The sequence below is a fragment of the Onychomys torridus genome, chromosome 1 (assembly GCF_903995425.1).
Source record: "Onychomys torridus chromosome 1, mOncTor1.1, whole genome shotgun sequence".
Taxonomy (NCBI): domain Eukaryota; kingdom Metazoa; phylum Chordata; class Mammalia; order Rodentia; family Cricetidae; genus Onychomys; species Onychomys torridus.
The window spans coordinates 81,996,423-82,018,511 of record NC_050443.1 but is presented as its reverse complement, the minus strand read 5'-3'; the positions used below and the strand labels follow the sequence as shown (position 1 = coordinate 82,018,511).

General features: G+C 41.6%; 2 protein-coding genes across 2 annotated transcripts; one reads left to right on the top strand and one right to left on the bottom strand.

The window, feature by feature from the left end:
- The first annotated feature begins 6,840 nt into the window (after positions 1-6,840).
- On the top strand, positions 6,841-7,803 carry LOC118591082 (olfactory receptor 51I2-like). Its single transcript, XM_036199157.1, has one exon. It carries the CDS (start codon positions 6,841-6,843, stop codon positions 7,801-7,803), a length of 963 nt encoding a protein of 320 aa, XP_036055050.1.
- Positions 7,804-8,964: 1,161 nt separating this feature from the next.
- LOC118591091 (olfactory receptor 51E1) lies at positions 8,965-20,842 on the bottom strand. Its single transcript, XM_036199169.1, has 2 exons — positions 20,798-20,842; positions 8,965-11,609 (listed from the first exon to the last, which is right to left on the bottom strand). Exon 2 carries the CDS (start codon positions 11,565-11,567, stop codon positions 10,614-10,616), a length of 954 nt encoding a protein of 317 aa, XP_036055062.1. The 5' UTR covers positions 11,568-11,609; positions 20,798-20,842; the 3' UTR covers positions 8,965-10,613.
- Positions 20,843-22,089: the final 1,247 nt, after the last annotated feature.

The window sequence follows — 22,089 nt, the reverse complement described above, 5'->3', positions numbered from 1 at the left end:
GAGTGAGGTAACCCAGACTCAGAAAGACAAACATGGTATGTACTCACTCATAGGAGGATACTATGACTAGGATGACTAGACTGCTACACAACTCCAGGGAGGGTACCTAGAAAACAGGACCCTAGGAAAGACACAGGGATTTCCCAGTGACAGAGAAATGGATGAGATCTACATGAACAACCTGGACGACAGTGGGAGTAATGAAGGGCAAGGTTCAAAGGAAAGAGAGCTTAGGGGAGCAGGAGATCCCAGCTGGATCAAGAACAGAAAGGGAGAACAAGGAATAACAGACCAAGATAAATGAAGACTACATAAGAACAGGAAGAAGCAAAGTGCTAGAGAGGTCCCCAGAAATCCACAATGATACATCCTCTGTAGACTACTGGCAATGGTCAGAGAAAGCCTGATCTGACCTAGTCTGGTGATCAGATGGCCAAACACCCTAACGGTCGTGCTGGAACTCTCATCCAATATCTGATGGAAGTGGGTGCAGAGATCCTCAGCCAGGCCCCAGGTGGAGTTCCAGGAGTCCAATTGTCCAAAAAGAGGAGGGACTGTAAGAGTGTGAATTGTTGAGACCAAGACTGGAAAAAGCACAGGGACAAATAGCCAAACTAATTGAAACACATGAATTATGAACCAAAACCTGTGGAGCCCCCAGCTAGATCAGGCCCTCTGGATAAGTGAGACAATTGAATAGCTTGAACTGTTTGGGAGGCACCCAGGCAGTGGGACCCAGACCTGTCCTTAGTGCATGAGCTGGCTGTTTGGAACCATGGGCTTACACAGGGACACTTTGCTCAGCCTGGAAGGAGGGGACTGGAGCTGATTGTACTGAATCCACCAGGTTGAATTGAATCCCCAGGGGAGTCTTGGAGGAGATGGGAATGGAGGGGAGAGGCTGGGGGAAAGGTGGGGGTGGGGTGGGAGGGGGGAGGACAGTGGAACCCATAGCTGGTGTGTAAAATTAAAACACAAATATAATAAATTTTAAAAAAGGGAAAAAAATCTTGGCCCATTCACACAGAATTTCATATCATCTGCTTTATATTCTAATAGTGACCACTCTTTAACCAATTCCAAGTCAGTGAGGTTGATTTTCTTGATTTGTGTCTATGTACCTAGCAGGTATTATGTTAGGGCTTGATAGATACTCCACACATCCCTGTTAAAATTGGCATCAAAAGTTTTACATGTTACATGGCACACATGCAAAAATGCTATAGTGCACACTGATTCAGAGGCAAGTCTTCCTCTTGGTCGGGGCCCCTGGCATAGCTGGTGCTCTGCCACGTTACATGGTGAATGGAGTAAGTAACTTTTCTTACATACATTATGTGTTATTATCTGAAGTTCAAGGAAGACTAACAAGTACTATAGCAATGTCTTGGTGGTAGGAAGGGCAGGATCCAATAAACTGTCTTTACTTTTAAGAAAATGGAGACAGGACAAAAAGCATTGAGTAGGTGAGAACAACACTTAAGTGGCAGGTTGCTGAACTTGTGAGTTCATCAAAATGTGTTACGGTAGAGAATTCAGAACATGGCGTTTTTCTGATTTCCAACATGTTGATAAGCAGTCACAATGTTCATCTTTAAGTTTCTTCAGTTTTTGAACCTGTCTTGATCCAAGTTGTCTTTCTAAAACATATCTACTTTCCTTTACTCATGCCCTTCAGAATTATTGGCCTGTTAGTCCAAGTTCCTTTGGAGCTTGAGGAGTCCTGAAGAAGAGATGGAGGAAAAATTGTAGGAGTCAGAGGGGTCAAGGACACCAGAAGAGCACAGCCCACAGAATCAACTAAACGGGGCTCATAGGAATTCACAGCAACTGAAGCAGCAATCAGAGCCTGAATGGGTCTGTGCCAGATCCTCTGCAAATATGTTTATTAGCTTGGTGTTTTGTGGGACTCCTGATAGTAAGAGTGGGGGTGTCTCTGATTCTTTAAATTGCTCTTGGGACCCTTTTCCTCCTACTGGGTTGCCTTTCCCAGCCTTGATATATAAGGGTTTGTACCTAGTCTTATTGTATCTTGTTATGCTGTATTCAGTTGATATTCCCTGGAGGCCTCCTCTCTTCTGAAAGGAATCGGAGAAAGAGTAGATCTAGGGGAAAAGGGTAATGGGAAGAGTGGAGAGAGGGGAAACTGTGCTCTGGATTAATTGTATGAGAACAATAAAAAATTATTTAAAGACTCTGACCTCAGTGTTAGCAGAGTCCCTCCTTCTGGGAAAGAGGAAAAGCACTTTCTAAAACTGAGGGAACCAGTGTGTCTGGGCCACTGATGCATTAGAACTTGAGGAAAGCATGCCTTAAAGACAGCTGGGCTAGAGGTATGATCCAATTGGTCATATCTATAATCTCTCTGAGATTCCCCCAACCAACCAACTGAACCTCTCAACAAACATTCCCATCCCATGGGTGGAGCTGAAGTTTCTCTGTGACTCAAATCCCATCTTCCCTTGAGCCTGGTTGCATTTTCCTGAATCAAAATAAAAGAAGAATATCTTAACTGAAGAAGCTTCTGTGTTCTATGAGATGTGCTACAGCAGATTCAACCATCACCACAACCAAAGTGAGTAATCAAGGCTCAAAATTGGGCTTTCCTCTATTTCTAGAGTACAAGGAGGATCCTTTTACTGTCTTCCCTTGAGCAAAGGCTCAAGGAAAATAAATACCAAAAGATAGAGGTCAGAAAGAGACCTGGGTATTGAGTTTAAGAAGAGAAATTCCTGCTGAGTTCCAAAACAAATCTCTATACAATTGGTCCACAATAGTGATGCTTAAAGGAACCACTCAAGTCCTGTCTATAATGAAATATTTTTAAACGTTAATATTCGTGCTTGGGAGCACACCAACATGGTCCCTAGACTCCTCTAGTGAACTTCTCATTCATTCATCAGAATGACTGAATTTCTAGTATATGTTTTAGTCAGTGTTTCAAAGAGGAACAGAACTAGTGCAGGGGCAAGAAAATGGCTGTTGCAGTTGCGAGCACTTAACGTGTGAATTATTCAGGACAGGATGGAAACCCAAGGAAGAGTTGATGTACACTCTGTATCTCAACACCCTCTGGGACAGAATCCCTATTTCCTAGGGAGACCTCAGTTTACCCTCTCTTCTGATTAAATGAAGCCACACACAGAATAGAGTGATGATCTTTCTTCAATATCTGAAAATCCAAAAGTTAATTATTTATAAAAAAAAACTTATTCATAAAAATATCTAGAATACTACTTGACCAAAAACTGTCACTATAATTTAGCCAAGTTAGCACAGGGAATTCATCATCATGTGTACCACACACTGTGAAATGAAGTTTTATTAAAAGACTTCCAGTTTTGGTAACCAGTCAAACTGGTTGAGATCAGAAACTGCTATGTAAGTGGGTGTGTGGCAATTTTATAGGCATGAATTAGTAATTGGAAGAAGAAATGCTTAAGAGTTACTACAGAAAAAAATTGAAATAAGGAAATCTTAAGGAAGGAAATTCAGAGGAATAAAATAAGAGCAACGTAGATAGGAAAGAAAAAAGATTTATTGACGATTGATTGATTGATTGATTGACTGACTGATTCATTCATTCATTCATTCATTGATGGATTGATTGATTGATTGACTGAATTAATTTTAGGAATAGTAGGTTTACAACCACAAAATGCCTGAGTTCAAACAACAGACAATATGGCTTATACCTCTGTGTTTTACAAAGAAGAAGATTAGGGAGAAGGGGAAGAAAATGAGGCTGGGGTCTAACACAACCTGTGAAGTAGGACATCTTACTTGGGGAAAAAGGAGGGCATTTCATGCTAAACAGCACTGTGATTGAGTATTTCTTTTAACTCAATAGGCATTTGATTTTGTAAATAAGGGTAGCACTGTTGAATTCATTTTTCATTCAAAGCTAACTAAACTTCTAACACACCCAGTGTATACCCTGTATAATACAATAATACAGCAGAATAGCTGAAACCCAAAAACTCTTCTCTAATTCTCTCCATTTGAAAAATTGTTAAAGTTACTTTCACATACTCAAACCTATGAATTGCTGTTACTTCAACAAGTGGAAGACATATGTAGCTGAAGTTATCTCACATATTCCAGTTCCAGAGGCTTGTACATAAGTGTCAATATTGTACTCCAGCTAAAACACTGATGGAAAGATAGAGAAAGTGATAATGAAACTCAGTTTATCAGGATTCAAAGTTCATCATCAATTTAAACGTGATGACTTAGGAGGATTGGTTGGTTCAGACAACTTGAGAAATCTATAAGGAAAGTTAGAGGGAAAGAGAGGTGGTGGAATGAGCCAAGGGCAAGAACAGGACCAGCAGTTTCCCTAAAACAACAGTAAGAAAAGCAAATAAGGTTATGAGCAATTTCCCTTCAAAAGAAACATCTGAAAATAATGCATGGGCATGTATCATTGAAATCTACATATTTCTTTGTTTGAATTATTAGATTTACTCATGTATTTTTGTAGTAAACAACATAATGTTGCATTTTGTCAATTCATATTTGTCTATACATCATAGGGAGGAAGATAACTTCTTACAAAATAAATAAGGAATCAAGATTGTAACTTAAAAAAAAATGAGCAATTCCCTTGTGTTGATTGATGGGAAGGAGAGCACAGATGGAAAATGCAGGGAGCAAAGAAAATGAGAAGATGTCCAACAAACTTAACTCTGGGGAGATTGTCTGAAGGTATACTATGATGTCACTTACATATATATGTACATATATGTATATATACATATATTGTTGGTAACCTCATTGGGCTTCTTAAAATAGGACACAGATAAAATATTTGAGAATCTAGTTGATATGATAATCATCCACAGTTCAGAAAATTAGCCAAACTTTTTTTGGAGATTTCTTCTCTGTACAATCAATAATAAACCAAACATGTTATATCCATCCCATAGATGCAATGCATGATTTCTTGAGATAGAGTTCCAATCCCCTCTTCTTCAAAACCTACCATCAGTTCTACTATCTGATGCCTGGGGGAACACAACTTATATTTTACTTGTTTTTCTTTCATGTGTATAAGACTTGGTTATCATTTCATTATTCATTCATTCAAATAAATGTTTACTGTGACTTTACTCCATACCAGGAACCACACGCACTAGGTAAGACTTACCTGTAAACAGATAAAACCTTATGGTTGACACATCCATAGAATTTGTAATCTAGTAAAAGAGACAGAAGATCATCAAGGAAAGAAGTAATCATGACATGTAAAAATCAATTCAGTAGCATACAGGAAAAAAAGAGGGTGTCATGTGAGAATAATGAAGGAGGGGATTATAGGTTAAGGCATCATTGAGGCAAGAGTCATCCAAATGGCTCTTTGAGAAAATGGTGTTTACTATCTAAAGGAATGAGGATCTGAGTCATGTGAAAAATCAAAGGAAAAATACAAGCAGAACACAAAATCCCCAAAAATAAATAGCACAGACTTTTTTAAAAAATTGGGGGGTTGGAGATATAGCTCAGTGGTAGAGCGCTTGCCTAGTAAGCACAAGGCCCTGGGTTTGGTCCTCAGCTTTGAAAAAAAAATTGAAATACGATGTGCTTGGCTAAAGAATCCTGAACAGGACAAAGTCTACCATGCAATAAATGGAGAGTTGGGGAATGTAAGCACATCATAGGACTACCCAAGCCATATTCTACAAGACTGCACAGGGAACCACTGAAAGATTTTTAAAGGAGGAGTAACGTGAGCAAGTCACATCCCTGAACATCAGTTACAATCCACAATGTAGGAAAATTCTACATTTCACAGTGTCTGGGGATCAAATGCATCACAACTAATAAAAGCCTTGAGAATTGCAATGTGTTAGTAACACAATAATCACAGAAGCAACATTTATAGTAGTACCTATTGCAGACCAATGTTCAAACATTTTGTGTCATCATGGCAGGCCAAGAAGACAGTATTGGTTTTGGAATCAGATGTACAAGGAAGGATTCAAACTCCAAGACAATGATACATAGGCCATCCATTAGAGGTAGGCCACTTACAGCTCTCCACCCTTGCTTGGGTTTCTCATCTATACAATGGGTGAGGAAATGTAACCTTTTCCAAAGTTTCTTGGTTCTTTGTATGAATAAATTCAGGCCAAAATGTTAAGTATAAATCACAGAATTTTTTGCATATGTCAAAAATGAGTCATAGAAAAACCAAGGGCAACATAAACAGGAGCTTTAGAATAACTCAATTTAAAAACTATAAAATTGTGGGAAAAACAGTAATTTCTCATGCAATCAGACTCTTTGTAGGTTTCCCTGAATGCTATAAAAATAAACTTCCTTTGTTCCATGTGCCTGGTTTAATTTTCTTTATCTCTTACCAAACAGGAATTTTCACACTCTTCTAGGCATAGAGATATAACATGTCCTCAATTTGTACAAAAAAATAGATACTGGTGAGACCAAAATACTGTTTCACAGTCTTTGGAGTCTCAGTCCACCAGCTCAGACTGGGTGTCAGCATTAGGGATAAGAAGCTTTTCAATAAGCTTGTGTAGAATTCATAACCCCAACTGTGCAACCCTGTGTTTGAAAGAAGCCAGATCTTCAAAAGTACCTATGGTTTTCTTGAAGATATGAGAAAAGCATAGGTAAGACATTGTGATATTAAGTAGAATACAACATATAGAGTCTACATTGATGTTGTTATCAATATCATTCCTTTATACCTAGAAGTAAATGGTGAACTAATGAAATTTGAGTCTAAGACTTTTGACTCTACACTTCCTTACTATTTCCTCTCATTCTAGATATGGTCAGTGTCTGTCCAGAGTGAGGATATCACATCTCCTGGGAACTATGCTCTCTTCACAGTCCTTCATCAACATCTCCTTCTTCCAGCCACAGTACTTCCTCATGACTGGTATCCCAGGCCTAGAGGCCATCCATGGATGGATCTCCATCCCCTTCTCCTCCATGTACACTGTAGCACTCACTGGAAACTGCCTCATCCTCCTGGCTGTGAAGAGGACCCATAGCTTACACCAGCCCATGTACTACTTCCTGTCCATGCTGGCCTTAAGTGATGTGGGCCTCAGCTTGTCGACACTGCCTTCCACTCTGGGAGTGCTCTGGTTTGACTATCGATTCATTGGCTTCCATGCCTGTCTGATCCAGATGTTCTTTCTGCATTTCTTCTCTGTGGTAGAGTCTTCAGTACTCTTGGCCATGTCATTTGACCGCTTTGTGGCTATCTCCAACCCACTGCGCTATGCATCTGTCCTCACTAATAATGTCATCATCAGGATTGGTGCAGCCATTACAACCCGAGCTACTCTGTCCCTCTTACCACTGCCTTTCTTGTTGAAGCGACTGAACTATTGTCCTGGTAAGATCCTCCTGTCTCACTCATTCTGCTTCCATGCTGATGTCATGAAGCTGGCCTGTGCTGACATTACTGTCAACATCTTATATGGACTCTATGTGGTTCTGTCCACAGTGGGTGTAGACTCTTTGCTTATTGTTATGTCCTATGCACTGATTCTTCACACAGTGATGGGACTAGCCTCTCCCAGGGAGCGCGTTCGGACCCTCAACACATGTGTTTCCCATATCTTGGCAGTCCTGGTCTTTTACATTCCAGTCATAGGTGTGTCCATGATCCATCGTTTTGGTAAGCACCTGCCCCACATTGTTCACGCCCTTGTAGCATATGTGTACCTTGTGGTGCCTCCTGTGCTCAACCCCATCATCTACAGTGTCAAGTCCAAGCCCATCAGGGGGGGCATGTTCAGAGTGTTAAGTAGGAAAGGCCAAGGATAATAAACTTAAAATACATCATAATTTGGGCAAAATAAAAGAAAGCCGTAGCAAGCACTGGAAATCTCTAGTTATGCTAAGATCATGAGAAGACCACCTGCCTTATTCCTGTTACAAATCTACTTATTGTTTACTTTGTAAAGATTCAATGATGAAGATTAAAGCATGACAAATATATGAAACATTTTGTATTCTATTGCCCCTTCCCATGGAGATCCTTGTACCACCACCCCCAAGTTCTCCTTGTTACTTAGCCTCTCTGGGTCTGTGGACTGTCACATTACTTTATATCTAATATCCACTTATAAGTGAGTACATACTATATTTGTCTTTCTGGGTCTGGGTTAGCTCACTCTGGATGAGCTTTTCTAGTTTCATCCATTTGCCTACAAATTTCATGATGTCATTACAGTAGCTTCTAGTATGAATTACAGATAGAAGGTGTGTTGGGTGCATGCTTCACACTGGAGTGAACCAGAAACTTTTCTACAATCTAAAGTACTAACTCTGTCCCTAAAAGAAAAAAAATTAATTGGTCAATGTAACTAATCCATTCATCAAGCATTATATATGAATGACTCCAAAGGGACTACAAATATAAAGCAAATATATAATAGGGTTGAATAGAGGCATACACCTGTGATTCCAGCACTTAAGATGTGACTGCAAGAGAATCATCAGTTCAAGGTCATCCTTAGCTACACAGTATGAGGCAACCCTGGACTATGTGAGATTCTCTCAAAAAAATTACCAAAATGAAAACACACATACACATACACAAATGTCCTCCAACCATACACACACACACACACACACACACACACACACACACACACACACACAAACTTATCATATGTCCAAGCAAAGCATGCATGCCAGTACACACCAAAACCTTGGAAGAATAAACACCAATGGTTTTTAGATTCTTTTGAGTAACAAACTGAAGATTTTTTATTATATCTTAATTTCTTTATATTTTCAGAATGTCTATAATTTTTGTTTTCAGTGATCACATTTCACTTTGCAAGTAAGGAAAGCATGTCTTTCTAATCCTTTTCATTGTCTTTCTCTCAACTGGAATGTCAGAGCACTTCTGGGCAGTGGAAATGGACAAGTATCCACCCTCCCACCTTTCCACCTTCCCACCCTCCCCCACTCCTGCTCAGTTCAAAGTGACCAAATCTTGCACTGAGTACATTTCATGCTATTTCCTTTGGCCACCCCTCACCTTGACCTAGCCAATTCTATCATATCCACAATTCTTATATTCTGGAGTATAGTCCAAGAAGTTGAAATACAAGTGGGTCTCTGTGCTGCTAGCCATGGCCAGGAAATTCTCCCCTGCCCCTACTTTGTGCCTATTTCTCATGTTCACCAACTACACACTGGATCTGATTATGGCTTTTCTGTGGATGATGATCCTAATCCTTGATCAGTCTACTCCAGCTCCACTCCTTCAATTCCCACAGTGGCCATCCCACTCCTGGAAATACTCTAGCTACTGTGTAGGAATCCTAGGTAGGCCTTAAGTCTATATCTATGGTATGTGCAATTGGCAGAAATGCAGTCCTTATTTCTCTCATTGCAACACAGCTTAAAGCCCTGGGTGTCTGTGGTGTTTGTTTATATATGTGATCCTTATTTTCTATAGACCCACCTTTCTGCTAGTCTTACTTCCTGTTCAGCCATGTGAGCTAATGACCCTATTCAGTCTCATGACTCTTGCTCTTGACTCTATTCTGTGGTGACTATCCTCCTTTCTTTATACCACAAGCTGATAAATATTCTCAACTCCTTCCCTTAAAGTGTCCCTCAGACACTCAGGAAATCTTCAACTATTCATACTGTTTCTCAAATAAATAAATAAATCTGGGAACACTCCATTGTACAGGCACAGTGGTGATTGGGCTAGAACACAGAGCAATGTCTACTGGCACAATTAAAGCCTTCTGTTGGTAGGAAGTTCCCCAAAGCAGCCCTAGATAAATGAAAATGCCTCCTCCAAAAGGAATGTAAGATTCTGGAGATTTCCAACTCAACATCCCACAAGTCTATTTAACAATTCTTCTACATGCCATAGGACTGGACATGAAAATTTCATTATTTTCTTCTGTTTTTAAGCTTCCATGATTGTATGTAATTCACTGGTTCCCAGGAAATATCCGTTTCCACATTGGTGCAATCAGGGTACAAATAAAAAGTTGATGAACTTAAATAAGTAAAAAAAGTCTTCATGGCTGTAACAACTGTCATAACAAAGTGTGTCATGTCATCATATTGTAGGCAAATGAAGTTTTTCATGGCCTGAGACCCAGAAGAAAAACAATGATTTCTTTGGAAATTGTTTTGAAGAATAAATCCAGTTATAACTTCTTAGAAATCCAAAGTCATTGTGAATTCTGATGAGGAAATTGGAGTTTTAATCTATCTTATATAATTTTATTATAGTCTTGTGTTTATTTTCTTTCCTTTTGTCCTTCCTTTGATAAACAATTTTGATGTGTTGCTCCATCTCCAAATGCTATGAACCATCTTGTAAGTGGTGATAAAATGGGAGATAATAGCCTTCAAAACACAAGTGTTGGTCTTAATGATCATATAGAGAAAAAACAAAATGGAATCTGGTGTTAGAAAATGGAGATTGCAGGTTTTATTCTATTCCCATGGAAATTCCACAGCCACTTTCATCTTTGAAAGATCCATGCTGTGCTTTGATTAAGAAAGATTTGTTTTCTTAATACTGTCTTCCAAGATGCTAATAGTAAAGTATGAATTAGAGAACTTTGAATGGAGGGAGGTTTCATCACAGATTCCTAGTGATCTGAAGTATGTGGGGTTGTGAGAAAAAGCCGTAGGATACGCTGCCGGATCTCCTTTGTCTTGACTCCATAGACAATGGGGTTGAGCACAGGAGGAATGAGCAGATAGGTGTTAGCCATAATGACAGGAAGGAGAGAGTCACGCCTCTTGCTAAAACGGTGAACCATTGATAATCCAATGAAAGGAACATAGAATATGAAAACAGCACACACATGAGAGACACACGTGCCAAATGCTTTTGCCTGGGCTTCACGTGTCAAGCCCAACACAGTCTTAAGGATGAGCAAATATGAGAAGGAGATGAGAAGTGAATCCAAGCCAATGGCAGAGATGATGACAATGAGGCCATAAATGACATTGACACGGATGTCAGCACAGGCCAGCTTCATGACATCTTGGTGTAGGCAGTAGGAATGAGAAAGAATATTGGAACGACAGAATGGTAACCTTTTGATGAAGACAGGTAAGGGTGCCATTAGTGCAGCACCCCTGACCACAGCAGCCATTCCAATCTTGGCAACACGAGGCAATGTAAGCACAGTGGCATGGCGTAGAGGATGGCAGATGGCCACATAGCGATCAAAGGCCATGGCCAGCAGCACTGTGGACTCCATGCCAGACAAGGAATGGATGGCAAACATCTGTACCAGACAAGCATCAAACTGGATAGTAGTAGAATTGAACCAGAAAATGGCCATCATTTTTGGCATGGATGAGGTGGAAATGAGGATGTCTAGGCCAGAAAGCATGCAAAGAAAGATATACATGGGCTCGTGTAGGCTGTGCTCTGTCCTCACAATGTAGATGATTGTCAAGTTACCTAGCACAGCAATAAGGTAGAGGGAGCACAATGGGAAAGCCAACCAGAACTGAGCCTCTTCTAACCCTGGGAGGCCTATTAAGATGAAGTACGTGGCACTGGATTCATTGCTGTTGATGCCCACCATACTGAAGGAACTGAGATATGGCCAGTACCAGGCAGATTGAAGCTGAAATATAAAGACAAGTCATTGTCAGGTCCTCTAGAATCTCAATGCCATACAGCCCTTGATCTTACTGTCATATTCTCTAACAAAACTCTAATTCCATTGCCTATCCAAATCTAAACCTACACTAAATTTCTTCTAACCATAAATCAAGTGCAAGATGAAAATTCACTTAATTCTTCTTGCTAATCCTATGTATATACTAAGGGAAATAATAAGACAACATTCTGATATTAATAATCATTTAGTTCTCAAACTAAAAAAATTACATACTCTGTGGTATCTTATACTCCCTATGCTTAATATTGATCATATTAATCATATAAGCCATTTTCAGATCCTGGAAAATGAAACTATGGATGGAGAAATACTAAATTAAAATTTTTAATATTTACTATAATTATGGCCAGTTTCATCAGTCCATTTGAAGGTGATTATCATGCAAACACATCAGTGGGAGTAGTAAGATAAACCAACATTGAAACCTAACTTGATCACTAATCCAATGGTCTAATTTTAGTCGTAATCCTAACTTTAACATTAGCCCAATACAGAGAAGTATTTCAATATTAATTTAATAGCATCTATTTTATCTATTGTGATAAAAATCTATTCCATTTGTTTGGCTATTTGTCCCTGTGCTTTTCCAATCTTGGGCTCAACAATTCATACTGTTACAGTCCCTCCTCTTTCTCAACAATTGGACTCCTGGAACTCCACCTGGGCCCTGGCCAAGGATCTCTGCATCCACTTCCATCAGTTATTGGATGAGAGTTCCAGCATGACCGTTAGGGTGTTTGGTCATCTGATCCCCAGACTAGATCAGATCAGGCTTCCTCTCAACCATTGCCAGCAGTCTACAGAGAATGTATCATTGTGGATTTCTGGGGACCTCTCCAGCACTCTGCCTATTCCTGTTCTCATGTCACAGGGACAAATAGCCAAACAAATGGAAACACATGAATTATTAACCAAAGGCTGTGGAGCCCCCAGCTGGAGCAGGCCCTCTGGATAAGTGAGACAATTGAATAGCTTGAACTGTTTGGGAGGCACCCAGGCAGTGGGACCCAGACCTGTCCTTAGTGCATGAGCTGGCTGTTTGGAACCTTGGGCTTACACAGGGAAGGGACACTTTGCTCAGCCTGGAAGAAGGGGACTGGAGCTGCCTGTACTGAATCCACCAGGTTTAAATGAATCCCCAGAGGAGTCTTGGCCCTGGAGAAGATGGGAATGGAGGGGAGAGGCTGGGGGGAAAGTGGGGGGGGGGGTGGGAGGGGGATGACAGGGGATCCCATAGTTGATGTGTAAAATTAAAACACAAATATAATAAATTTTAAAAAAGAAATCAGATTAATAATAAAAAATCTATTCCAATAAAAGCATGACTGATTTTTATCTTGAACTAGAAGTCTGAATTTTCATTTTTCCCATCTATCTAATCAAGAGTTTACACTCCCCTACACAGCTCATATCAGGAAAAGAGTGACAGCTTCAGTGGATCCATCACTGTCCCATCTAGATCCCATTTACAATGCCAAGTACCTAAAGAGTTTTTAAACAATGTAGCCTTACAGCTACCATGCCAGCACTGTGATGTAACTTCAGAATCTCTCAAAGATGCTGATGCTGATCTCCAGTGGAGACAGATCCATGCCTAGCCTCCTTCGTCTGCCCAGTCCTGCACTGCTGCCTCGTGCTTTTTATGGGAGCATCCTTTCTGTGTAGACATCTTCCCTTAGCCATACTTTCACTGCTGGTTACTTTATTCCAATTAACTGTATTCACCTGAAGTCTGAAACTGTTAAATAGAAATTCAAAAAATAAACAGTTCACACACTTTAAACTGTATGTCACTCTGGATGGATGGATAAAATGTGGCATCTAACTCTACCCTACCTGAGATGTAAATTATCCTTTTACTTAGTCTAGCCACACTGATAGCCCCCGATAGTCAGCCTCTTCAGTTAGCAGATCTACTGTCAACCTATTACAGTGCTTATGTTCAAGATATGCTTATTTTATTTAGTAGTACCCCCAAAGCACAACATTTTTTCAATTAATTTCAGTCCAAGTTGGTTGACTCTGTAGATGCAGAATCTACAGATGCTGAGGTCTGATTCAATATATGTACATATATAGGTGTGTTTGGCCTGTGAGAACTGGGATGGGGACTTTTATAATAGACTTTAATTCAGTCTGTTAGAAGGGAAAAAGTTCAAGCAAAGAACTGTAGTTAATCTACTCAGGCAAAGAGGCAAAGTCATCAATACTGCTCACTCTTCTGAATTGCATTTGTAGTGACATAGCTCCCTTCTTCTTCTTCTTCTTCTTCTTCTTCTTCTTCTTCTTCTTCTTCTTCTTCTTCTTTTCTTCTTCTTTTTTTTGGTTTTGGTTTTTTTTTTGGTTTTTGGTTTTTTGAAACAGGGTTTCTCTGTAGCTTTGCGCCTTTCCTGGAACTTGCTCTGTAGACCAGGCTCACCTCGAACTCACAAAGATCCGCCTTGATCTCCTGAGTGCTGGGATTAAAGGTGTGCTCCCTGCTTCTTAAAACTGCTCCTTCTCCTGCCTGATGCTCCTCATCTCTCTCTATTCACCCGTTCCTGTTATCCCATCTCCATCTTCACCCTCCTCTGCTTCATTCTTAGCAATCCCTTTAAATAACACTATACAAAAATTTTTCTTTGGTGTTCTTTGTCTATATTTTCTTCCCAGACTATCCCAATCTCTTTAATCTACTTTTTTAAAGTATATTTAAATTTAAATTTAAAGTAAATCTACTTTTCTATCTATAAACTCTTGACCTCCAAATATATTGATACTCTTTCTGGAGCCCAATCATGTAATTCTAAAAGAGACTACCTACCTGTCTCTCAAGCACATAAACTCTTCTTGTCCATAGACTAAACTCTCAGAGTCAATACCATGTCATTATCAAGACACTGAGCCTCAGAATCTGTCCTGCATTAGTCCAGTTGGGAGCAGTGTTAACTAGGGCAAATCACTTACTGTTTCTTTTGCCTCATCGCCAAAATGATATTAACACCAGCTCCTGCCTAATGAGACCACCGTGAGGATGAAGTGAGATGATAACTGCTAAGTGTTTGAACTATACCTCACATACAGTGTACAAAATTATAATGTTTCTTTTTGCCTTGATGCTGATGGCTAGTCATACAAGCTAGATGCCATGGAGCCAGCTAACATGTCTGGTGTAAGCTTCCCTACCTGCACCACCAGTACTGACCAGATGATATCAGGCCGTTGCCTGTACTACACAGGGAAGGGCTGGAGGCATGCTTGTCTAGCATGCAGGAAACCCTGGATTTGATCCCATGTGTAATCTTCATGCCCTCACTTATTTTTTCTCTCTTATGTTACTTTTCCTAAGCTCCTTTCCATGGATAATTGACCATTTCCTGTTCTGCATTCCCAAGTAATTTTGTTTGGGTCTCCTTTTATGCATTGACTCTCCTGATTATAAGAACCACTTATTTTTTCCCCTAATCATAAATTCCTTAACACAAGGGCACTACTCCATTTATTAATTAGCATCAAATTATGCTCATTCAAAATGAAATGAGCTTTGCTAATAGCAGAATCCCTTGGTGAGCATCTGATGAAGATCACACAGGCAGGCGGTAGGTAGAACTTTCAGATACCTGAACTTTAGAAAATGCAGAGGCAAAAAAGAACATACACAAAGTCAGTACAGGGTAGTCCTAAAGGAAAGGATATAAATCGTTAGGGACAACAAAACAGGCAGGGATCCAAAAGGCATGTGAAAAAATGCAAAAGAGAGAGGAAGACGAGGAGGAGGAGGAGGTGGAGGAAGAGGAGGAGGAGGTGGAGGAAGAGGAGGAGGAGGAGGAGGAGGAGGAGGTGGAGGAGGTGGAGGAGGAGGTGGAGGAGGAGGTGGAGGAAGAGGAGGAGGTGGAGGAGGTGGAGGAGGAGGTGGAGGAAGAGGAGGAGGTGGAGGAGGTGGAGGTGGAGGAGGAGGAGGAGGTGGAGGAAGAGGAGGAGGTGGAGGAGGAGGAGGAGGAAGAGGAGGAGGAGGAAGAGGAGGAGGTGGAGGAGGAGGTGGAGGAGGAGAAGAAGAAGAAGAAAAGAAAGAAGGAAGGAATAAAGAAAGAGAGTGAGAGAGACAGAGAAAGAGAGGGGGAAACAGAGAGAGAAGAAAAGAAGCACAAAGCAATGTCTTGGCTTTGATAAGCACCATCTTTGTCTGAAGACAGACATCACCTAGGATTCCTCACCTGGATGCATTAACCAGAAGAGACTCTAACACTCCAGAGGGCAAGCTAGCTATCCATGCCACTCAGCAGTTCGTATGAATAGACATGGGAAACTTGGCATGTTGCTAAGATTAAAATATACTGCATTAGGAAGCAAATGGAGAAAAAGCCGTGGGTCCACATGTGAAATTTTATGACCTCTGTGAGCAGACTGGTGCTGTGAATAGGATCCTTTGGTGTAGAAATGTGAGTCTTGGCCTCAACTCTTGGAGTAGTAAATTATTTATTATTATTATTATTATTATTATTATTATTATTATTATTATTATCATCGCACATAACTTCATAGTGCTACTGTGAAATTATCAGCTGTGTCAAAGTACATTATAAAACTATCAAAAAGACCCCCTGGGAATAGGGAGAAGCAAAGTGCTAGAAAGGTCCCCAGAAACCCACAAAGATACCTCCACAATAGACTACTGGCAATGGTCAAGAGAAAGCTGGAACTGACCTACTTTGGTGATCGGATGGCTGAACACCCTGCCATGCTAGAAATCTCATCCAATGACTGATGGAAGTGGATGCAGAGATCCTCTGCCAGGCCCCAGGTGGAGCTCCAGGAATCCAATCGTAGAGAAAGAGGAGGGACTGTATGATCGAGAATTGTTGAGACCAAGATTGGAAAAAGCACAGGGACAAATAGCCAAACTAATGGAAACACATGAACTATGAACCAAAAGCTGTGGAGCCCCCAACTGGATCAGGCCCTCTGGATAAGTGAGACAATTGAATAGCTTGAACTGTTTGGGAGGCCCCCAGGCAGTGGGACCCGGACCTGTCCTTAGTGCATGATCTGGCTGTTTGGAGCCTGGGGCATATGCGAGGACACTTTGCTCAGCCTGAGAGGAGGAGACTGGACCTGCCTGAACTGAATCTACCAGGTTGAGCTGAATCCCAAGGGGAGTCCTTGCCCTAGAGGAGATGGGAATGGGGGGGGTGGGCTGGGGAGAGGGGGGGGGGCTCGGGAGGAGGGAGGACAAGGGAATTCATGGCTGATATGTAAAATTAAATCAAATTATAAAATTTTTAAAGAAAACTATCAAAGAGTATATAACATTGAAAATATATAAAACGAAATTTTCTTTTTTCCAGTTTGCCTTAATCTTCATTCAACATATTTATGTATCCATTCTATGCATACACCCATATACATATGTATGAATATATTCAATTTCTCAAGGTGGCAAGAATGGACCCTGGTATAGAGGTGCCAGAAATGAAACTAGGGAAGAGTCAGCCATCCTGGAAGGGAGGTGCCTTGGCAGCACAAAATAAGAACTGGACCTCAGAATCTGTGGAGATGAGAAATGAAGGGATGGAAAGGGGCCCAGACAGCCCAGGTATCACCCTTCAGACGGCACAGCCCTGCCAATCTCCTACAGCTCTCCAAAGGATAACAGAAGGGACAACTTCAGGAGGCCTGTGAACCCAGCACCAGTTCACAATTACAAGCACTCACACTCACTCAAGAGATGGTTGGGAGCTTCCAAGCAAGTTGGAACAGAATCATTCTGTTTTGAAAATGAAAAAAAAAAAAAAAAACAAGGAATAATAAACAAAGAAATTTGCACTCACTCCCTCTCTCTCTCTCCCTCCTTCCCTCTCTCACTCACTCCCTCTCTCTCCCTCTCTCCCTCCTTCCCTCTCTCACTCACTCACTCTCACACACCATCCTAATCCCAAAGGAGTAACCCTGTTCTTAATTTTTCCCTAAAATGTCATATTAGCTTAGTGAGTCCTAGGAGTTTTTCTCTGGGAACTATTCGGGCATCTTAGCCTTTTCTCAGGAAGAGAGCAGCAGACCCCACCTGTATAGAGTTTAAATCCACTTTGGGGTCTCAGTCTTTCTCCTGGCCTTTAGAGCACTCCCTCCAATACCAGCTCAGCACTTCTCACCAGCCCACCCCACATTCTTCACTGCTGCCACTATTGTAGACCCATGGGAAAGTGGGAAGGAAGGAAAACAAGGACTCTGTGCCCTCTCTTCTGACCCGAGAATAATGCAGCACTCTCCCAGCCCTGGCGTGCTGTTTTGTGATATTAATAGAGCTTACTGAATGCCTACAAAATACCAGGCATATAAATATTATCTCTCAACTGAGAGTAGTTCTTCAGAATAGATGGAGTTCTCTGAACCCTTTACTTACGACAGATGAGAAAACTAGGGCTCCAAGAGGTTAAATGACATTTCTGGGGCTTAACAATTGATGAGTACAGTAGAAACAGCTGAGGCTACCTCCTATTCTCTTTCCTTAGGCTACCTTTGGTTGCACTACAACTTTTAGAAGCTGATAAAATCTAGCCAAAGGTAAGGCAAGATGAGCATCTAACAAATGGGACACTTGCCCAGGTATAATCTTAGACAGTAAGAGAATAATAAAGAGAACTCTCCTAGATGAGGCTATGGGTCACTCTTCTCTTCCAGGCCTAATCTCCTGACTGCACCATGGTCAGGCCCCTCAGTAGAGAAGGGAAGAAGAAGGCTTCTGTTCTCTACTGACTGTTTCCTAGTCTAACAAGAGCCTTTCACCAGTTTGTCAGACACGTAGTGATACCATTTGACAGGTGACAGTGTAAAGAATAAAGCTCTGAGTGACCAAGCTATATGCTTCCAATATGCCAAACCTATCCTGTCCTCACAGTCTCCTAAACAATAGATGCTTTGTAGGAACAATTTCCATATTATATCTAAGGGATGAGAAATGAAGGGCCTGAGTCCAGGAGCCTCTTTAGGGATCCAGACACCTAAGTAGGTCTCTATACTTAGGGAAATTAGGAAAGAGGGTAGGGCAAGAAGGAATAGGGATGGGATGTGTGGTCTTTGTCCTTATCTTGAGTGTCTCTGATCGAGAGCAATGATGTGAGACCCTCTAATGCTACTTCCAGCCTTTGTTAGAATATTTGGAAGAGAATTTTCTTAGAGTGGAACCCAAATGGAGCTGGGAGCCTCTGGCTTCTACTTCCAGGCCGAGAGAGGGAGGGTGGCCTCATGGACAATATCCTGGAGCTGCAGCCGGGAGGAGCTTTGATGCTTGAGGAGGCTGAGCTTTTCTCAGCACTTTGTGTGAATAGTATCCCCAGAACCAAATTTAACCAAATTATCAACACCCATTGTGCCCTACAGCCTGCTTAGATTTGGCAAAGCAGGTGACTTTAATTCCCAAGGTAATTCTTGAAAGATGGAATTTTCAAGAATTAGAGTGAAGTTTTCATCCTATACCACTCACTTAAGTCAGTCTAGTCCCCCTAAAGTCGCCCTAGAAAGAGTACCCAGGGCTCAGGTCCTTACTCCTCCACTTCCTGCGTAGGGCCAGGTTAGTGCTCTACAAACTGACAATGCTACAGGTGGTTATCGGTAGCCTGTGCAGCTGGTCTGGCATGTGACTGCTGCCGGCAGGTGTGGAGTGTCATAAACCCTGATGGAGGACTTTGTTCAATGCACTCATTTTTATGCAAGTTACTGGCTGGCTGGCTCCTGCCTGCTGAGCTCTGAATTAAGCATCAGACAAGCATGCTGTAATCACAGTGTGTTGTGATGCCTGTGAGGGCAAGGCTGAGGTGCGGCCTCTCAGAAGCAAAGACAACAGTAGCTCTCCAAGGTCTTCAGGCTCAGAGGGTTCCCTACCATGCTGTTATCAAGTTAAGGTTTGCAGGACCAGTTGCTGTTAATCAGGGAATTCAATGAGGTGAGTAGACAGAAACATTCAGTTGGACAGGTAGTGTCCCACTGGCTATCAAACAGTGCGTTAACAGACAATATCACAGCTTTCTTGCAAGCCCATACGCTGAGCTGGGAATGGCAAAAAATAAAGACACAGGTAAGAAAATTGCAAGTAAAGGTAAGTGAACTAAAGATGAGTTGGAGTGGTAAGGTACAGATGCAGTCCACACAGGGGTCAGAGGAGATGACATCTTAAGAGATGGCAAACAAGCTAAGCAGCCTGTGATAAGAATTGGCCAGCCATTCTAAGACCTAAGAGAAGAATGCTTCAGGCTTTGGAGACCACAAGAGGAAAAGATCTGAAGGCAAGAATGAGCCTGAGTTCGTGAACAGAAAGCTCAAAGATGGGGCTAAGGGCCAGGTCATGTAGCACTATATTGACTATGCCCAAGAACTTTGCCATAAACAACAGATTTGTGTGTGTGTGTGTGTGTGTGTGTGTGTGTGTGTGTGTGTGTGTGTGTTTTAAGTGCATTCTGGCAAAGACCCAAAGTGAGAGAGAATAAACCTCATTTAGAAATCTACAATGGTTTTGGTGCATCTAAAGGCACAGAACACAAGGCAAGGGGGTTGGCACTATAGACATTAAGCTACTTTTTTTAAATGAGCTAAAGACTGGACCTCAATCCTAGGATTGAGTCGAGATCTGAGTCAAGCTCAGAAGGGCAGCCTTGGCAAGAGGACCAACCGTACTCTCGATAGAATGTTGACTGAGCACTGACTCCACCCAGAGCACCCCAACAAAACCATAGTTGTAGTCTGACCTCCCATCATAGACAGGCTTCAACCACAGTAATAACCTAGGCCATCTCTGTCCATACACTGAAACCCAATCCAATCCCAATCTATCCCAGTCCAACTCCAACCCAAACATTCTGTCTCCATTCACACCATCTCATGTTCTCTGCCAGCCTCTTCTTAGTCCCCAGTCAACCAGTCACTGGAAAACAGATACTTGAAAACTACTTTTAGGCAACATTTAACATCCTCACTCCTTTCCCCACATTATACTAAGATTGCCTGCCCTTCGGGTAAGAGGCTTCCTCCATACCACCACCACCACCCAGTGTGACATCTGGTTCTTCACAGCCAGGCTTCTCATCCTTTCAAGAGATGTCATGGAAGGTCCTCAGCTACAAGTAACCCTAACCCAATGCATGCCTCCTATACTCACTCACCTCAGCTGTCCTGAAAGATCCTGTGTCCCCTTTCCCCCAGCACTTTCTGAGGGAGATCTGGCAGGCTGCAAAGAAGCCCAGCCCCTTCAGTCTCCACCTCCTTCTGTGGTCAGCTCAGAGCTCTTTATTCTTAGACTTCCTGCCTCCCTCTTTCTGCTCCTCCTTGTTGGGAGTGCAGGCTGTGTCCACTAAGTCCATCAGCAGATATGCCCCACCACTTTACTATGGTTCTGGTTCACTTCTAAGCTTCCATGCCCTAAAAGGATAAGCCCAAGCTGTGGGGAAGGGAGGAGAGGAATTAGATAGATGGTCTCTAGAGTCCTTTGAAAATAGACCTTGCCAGCTGGGATATTTAGACCAATCCCAAATGCATAGTTAGAGTAAGAAAAGGTCAGAAGAAACTCATTTTGTACCTGTGCTGTGTGTGAGGGTCTTTCACAGTTTCTTCACAAAGCCATCAAACAGCCAGGGGAAAGACTCCACAATAGAGAGGCTGTCTCCACCCTAAAGTATATACTTTATCCCCCAACTTTGCTTTTGTGGATATTGATAGGTCCTTGTTGAGCCTGGAACCCAGTGGTCTCATCCTCTAAAGCCCTAAAGACCTCATTCTCTCTCAGCTCTGGCTTCTATGGATAGCTAACACAAAACATGGGTCCCCAGGGATAACGCCTTGCCTTCTATTCCATGGTGTACTGAAATCCAGGCCAAGGAAAGAGAAGGTAATGCAGTTTTGTTAACCCTCTCTCTACTCTTGACCAGCCACATAAAATCAACGTCATTGGGTTTCTGTTAAAGGTAAGAAGAGTAAGAGAACATTTACAAATGTTCTCATTAAAGTTAGAGAATAATTTCCATGGGAAACTAAGTGACCTAACTTTTGAAATAACTTGAAATTGCATTTGTATTTGAACAAATGTGATTTTTAATTGGTTTTCATTTTGTTTCACTATTCAGTCTACAATTAGAAGTTTTACATCAGAGCATGGAGCACATGAACCCAAGCTATACAAAAATAGACAATGCCAAGCCTAATCACTATAACTCACATCAAAACTACTAAATACAGGAGCTTTTGGTACCTGCAGAACTTTCAACCTGGTGCTCTGCCACTACCCTAGAACCACTGTGGCTGCTTCCATTAGCCCATAGGCATGGCTAACACAAAGACTTCACATACACAAACACACACACACACACACACACACACACACACACACACACACACACTTCATTTCCATCTAAGATGGGACAGCATGAAGTAATAAACATGTCAAACAGTGAGAAAGTGA